At 41.3% G+C, this 5411-nt stretch overlaps 1 protein-coding gene across 2 annotated transcripts; it reads right to left on the reverse strand.

Annotated features, from left to right (window-relative positions):
- Positions 1-1560: 1560 nt before the first annotated feature.
- Positions 1561-2720, reverse strand: LOC127293448 (expansin-A8-like). Of its 2 annotated transcripts, XM_071818463.1 has the most exons (3): positions 2654-2674; positions 2551-2620; positions 1561-2186 (listed from the first exon to the last, which is right to left on the reverse strand). In XM_071818463.1, the coding sequence occupies exons 1-3, from the start codon at positions 2672-2674 to the stop codon at positions 1561-1563; spliced, it is 717 nt and encodes a 238-aa protein (XP_071674564.1). The 2 variants fall into 2 exon arrangements, with proteins under 2 accessions (XP_071674564.1, XP_051179036.1); XM_051323076.2 differs by having other exon boundaries at positions 2551-2720.
- Positions 2721-5411: the final 2691 nt, after the last annotated feature.

Raw genomic sequence — 5411 nt, forward strand, 5'->3', positions numbered from 1 at the left:
TACTGCCATCTGCGCGTACATGAGCGTGTATATAGAAATTACTTAAAATATCTTGATTGTTAATTAAAATACACGGTCCAGAAATATCCATGCCAGGACATTTATATTTGAAATTAAAAGACATGGTCCGAATATATTCATGCCAGACTACACTAGCGGCTACACGTACATGAGCGTGTATATACAAAGACTCGAAGTACATCAATGTTGCTGATTAAAATCCGAAATCTGAAAATTGATAGTCAAATTTTGAACAAATAACAAGACATGGTCTATATTCAAACCAGGCTATATTACCGGGATTAGCTTGAATATTTATTGATGGTGTGGGTCTGGCTAAACTTCATCAAAACAACACGTTTTACTAAAATGCACCATGAGTTTCTATGTACATATCCGGCATGATTACAAAACAAGAAAATATAACCTTTATGTCTATCATGCATGTTTAAACTATTTTCAAATACATATAGCTTGGACTGATATACATTTTGGATCATAAAATTTATATGTGGAAGTTGCACTCAGTTACAAGATTTTCAAAAAATCTATCTATTATATACTCTTAGATCCAAATTAATTGACTCAACTTTATATACAGACTTAAATATATTTTAATAGCTAAGATGCGGTCCGAATATATTCACTCCAAGCCAGCCACGTGTACATGAGCATGTATATACAAATACTCAGAATACATTAATCTTGCTAAATAAAATTTGAAATCTAAAAATGATACCACAATTTTAACATAGTACAAAATATGATGACACCGTCTAAATATATTAAGGTGAGGCTATACTGCCGGCTACATGTACACGAGGGTGCTTATACAAATACTCGAAGTATATCTATATTTCAATATAAAAATTGATACCAAATTTTGAAAATAGTAAAAAGTAGTAGGGCATTGTCTGAATATATTCACACCAGGGTATACTGCCATCTGCGCGTACATGAGCGTGTATATAGAAATACTTAAAATATCTAGATTGTTAATTAAAATACACGGTCCAGAAATATCCATGCCAGGACATTTATATTTGAAATTAAAAGACATGGTCCGAATATATTCATGCCAGACTACACTAGCGGCTACACGTACATGAGCGTGTATATACAAAGACTCGAAGTACATCAATGTTGCTGATTAAAATCCGAAATCTGAAAATTGATAGTCAAATTTTGAACAAATAACAAGACATGGTCCCAATATATTCACACCAGGCTATATTGTGGGCTATGCGTACATGAGTGTGTATCTTCGGCGCAGTTGTAATTTTTTTTGTGAGATATCTTTGGTGGTTACACAATCATATCATATCTTATTGATATAATATTAGTATACATGATTAAAAATAATGAATGTGATAATTGGCAAAAATAACTAACGAGTGAAGATGTTGCCCTCGCATTTGCGAGGGCCACCCTGCTAGTTAATAACTAAAATTACAACGAAAAACCTCGTTAGACTGCAAAAAAAAGAAAAACCTTGTTAGAGACAGTCTAGGCTGACTATATGAGGACTCTTATCCATGCATCAACCACAGAAGATCGATGTTAGAACTGCACCCAGGAAGTGTAGGTGGCACCGAACCACCAGTTGGATGGGGCAACGTTGTTTTCCGTCACGACCCGCCCATCATCAGCCTTTACCATGATGGACAAGCTCTGGCCATTGAGGTATGCGCCGCTCTGCCAGAGGGCACCCCAGTTCCTGCTCATCACCATCCAATCGGTGTTGGACCCCTTAATCCACATCTGCACCACCACACCGCTGCCCCCGACGTTGTCGACAATCACAAGCTCAAAGTAGTTGTGCCCATTGATGGTGAACCTCATGCCTCCATTCCTCTGGCAAGGAACTCTCCTGTAGTTGACGGGCACAATGCCGGCTTGATAGTCTGCGATGGTTGTCCACGCGGGCTGTGACATGTCAAAGTGTTGCCGCGGCGGGTTGCACCATCCGCCATCGTCGTTGGCCAGGGCGTAGTTGGGCGGGCAGAAGTTGGTTGCTGTGATGGTGATGGACGTGCCTTGTTTGCACGACTGTGTTTTGCTCGAGTCGCAGGTGATGGTGAAGCAGGCGCCACACCATGCCCCATTGTTGAAGAGCGCCGTGCTCAGTGCAGCCGAGTTTGTCCCGTACCCAGCATTATACAGGTTCCCGTACCCGCACGCACCACCTACATTGTTATGTAAAATGCATCATGTTCAGAACAGGAAAATCCAAACAATCTATGGAGCTCATGTGTTGTATTTTTTTTCGAGTACCTGCGCGTTTTGTATTAAGCTTAAGGGGAGAAGCCACAAATTCAATTACAAATAGGCCGCCGTCATTAGCAGATTGTCGGCTTTGTTTTCTCTTTGTTTTCTCTTGTGTTTTCTTTTGGGCTTGGTTGTGCTGCAGCCCCAGCGTGCTTGTTGTATCGGTTGGTTGCTATATTAATATAGCGGGGCGAAAGCCTATTTCGAGGAGGATTGCCACGACAACTAAGCCAAACCGGGGAGAAAGCTCATGTGTTGTATTATCAGCTACAGAAAGCTTACTCATGGTGCCCGAAGCGTCGCTGCCACCATAGAATGTAGCAGTAGCAGGAGTCCATTGTGCAACGGAGAGCTTAAATGCGAAAGCCAACAAGGCCATGAGAACAAGCAGAAGATGCTTCTCCATGGGCGAGAGAGTACCGAAGTCGAGTAGTGGCTATATGGTAGACAAGTCTGTAGTATTTTGTGGTGTTGTCTGCAATGGCAATAGCATTCCTATTTATAGGCTTCTAATCATCAGAGCTTGAGTAATCTTGGCCGGTTATTGAGCCATAGATTGAACTTGTGATTATATTTTAATCACGATTGTTGTACGCGATTGGGCTACGAATTGGTCAAAAGTACTAATCATTGCGGAGGGAATATGCCGTTATTTAGCCCAGATATGGCAGTTGGTTTTTACTTTTTTTAACACTAGCACAGGGGCCCTCGCAAATGCGAGGGAATCACCTATAAAGATTTCTTTAGTGTGTCAAAAATAATCAGAAATCTTAATATGTTTCCAAATTCTATTGAAATAAAAATAAATTATTTACACATATGAAATGTATATCACATGCATAGAAGACATCTTTGATCGTCTCTAATTTATGTGTGACAGATTATAATGTATCACCAAAACAATACATTAATGAACATATATGTGAAGTTCGTGTATGACCTTAAATGGGTCGATAGAACTTATAAAAGTTTAGACCATGACCTAACCAGTAGGTTTTATATGTGACATTAAGTAAGTATTGAAGGCTAACCATCATATAGATAAGTACACACGATTTTCTTGAGCAATGATCATAAGATGTTAAAACCATTCTAATGGAACAAAAAAAATCTTAATAAAAGGTAAAATTAAAAAATCTTCGTTAATATATAGGTCGACGAAAGATTATGAATTTTACTCTACATTTATATGATCTTTTTCTACATCTTGTTTCCTTTATTTGTTGAAAAAATATGTGACCCTCTCACGTTGTGAAATACATAACGTTTTAGACATGGATAATCCGCAATATACAACTTTGGCCATTATATATATTATTAAACAAATTTTGTTATACCTTTTATCACTAATTTATCAGTGTTAGTTTCTATTGTCATGTTTTAGTAATATATTTACTTATCAGTAACACTATCATACCATTTAGATGTAATATTACGCTTAACTTTCCTAAATCTGCTAAGTCAAACCTATTATTCAACCATTCATTTTGCGTGTTTGCTCCCTTATATTGTTCGTTTGATGAAACATGTCTGCACTATCATGGACGACTTGGCATCTTAATCGGTCACTTTTTTTACATGATTGTAAATTTTGACGGCTTAGGCAACATGAGGGTGTCTCTAGCATCATTGCGCGTTCGATGACTTAGGTCTCATATGCGTTTCCAAAACATGCAAGGTTAATTTAACATCTACAAAAATGGTTTTCAAGTTTTGTATTATTCGTAGTTTCTAAAAAATAGGTTTTATATTATACGGTGATACTTAATTGAGGGAATGTATTCCATGATATATTTATGTTTGTATCTACAAATTTGTCGAACTTTACAGCATCTCATATTTTTTCCCGTGAGACTAACATCATGTCGTACATAAATACTCGTATGTCGTATCGTAGCAAGCATGCGTATAAGCGAAAATTAGATCGTACATATCGGCTTGGATTTTTTCCATCGCCCGTTAATTTTAGAGGTGGCTTAAGTAAGTATCAATAAGTTTTAGAGTTTTTTTAACGACTGAACAGTTCTTGCGCGTCCTACCTAATACGATTAGTTTCTTTATATATAAGATGGACATGTGCGTGTTAGAAATTTTCAAGTTATAGGACTCGTGACCTGTTGAAATTATGTTTCAAAAAAATCTGTTAATTAAATCATGGCCTTGAAAACAGATCTAATGGCTAATATAATTTGTTGGAAAATGATTGTTTCCCCCCGGGGTCACTTCCTTCCCATCCTCCGCATGTAGCGTGCGATCATCTTATCGCTTCCTTCCCCCACTGCTTTCTTCCCATGATGCGTGAGAGAGCAGAGCTGCCCAAGCTCCATGGGCGACATCATCCGATGTGCCGCCGGTGCGCCCGACCCTGGTGCCTACCCCCTCACCCAACCACCGTGCACCTCACTGCATGCCCCAATGGATACTTCCCGAGCTACGGCTACCGGCGGGGTGTGGCACAAGGGCCGCAGACCATGGCCTCATGTTGCTCCTCCGTACATCGCCCCGCCGCGCTCACGACCGCGTGTTGCTCCTGCCTCTCCCCACGGCGGCACGCCCCGTGCTGCTCCTCTGCAGTGCCTACAATCACCACCTAGCCGCCGCGCCGCGTTCCCGTGCTACCGCAGCCGCGTGCCCTGGAACCTGCAGCCGTGACCCCTATAGGCTCTTGCCTACACGCGGCGAGGCCCTTCTCCGGCTGTGGACGCTCCTCCATGAGCCTGCCCCGCGCGTCTCCGTGTCGTCGACTTCAAAGCCGGCATCGCCTTCTGCTCACCGTCGGCATGACGTCCTAGACCTCACATGGCCTCTTCTACCTTCCATGGTCCTGCTCATGGCGTCCTCCTCCCAAAGCCGAGGTCGTCAGGGCAAGTCGCCGTTGACCGTGCTGACGTAGGGCCGCCGCCTTCCTCCCCATCGGCCATATGGATGTAACTCCGAGCGCCGGTCGCTGCAAAAGTGTGACAATGTTGCTACCATCGACATCCGAAGATGCTACCGACGTTGGTCGGTGATGCTGTTGTCTAGGGGATCGGCGATGCTTGAATTGTTTTTTGCTACAATTGTTTTGTTGTTTTGATTTTTTTTTAGTACATATATTGTGCTACAATGTCTCCGGTGAGTTCTTTGTCGATATCTTCGATAAG

This window comes from Lolium perenne, chromosome 1 (genome assembly GCF_019359855.2).
Source record: "Lolium perenne isolate Kyuss_39 chromosome 1, Kyuss_2.0, whole genome shotgun sequence".
NCBI lineage: Eukaryota > Viridiplantae > Streptophyta > Magnoliopsida > Poales > Poaceae > Lolium > Lolium perenne.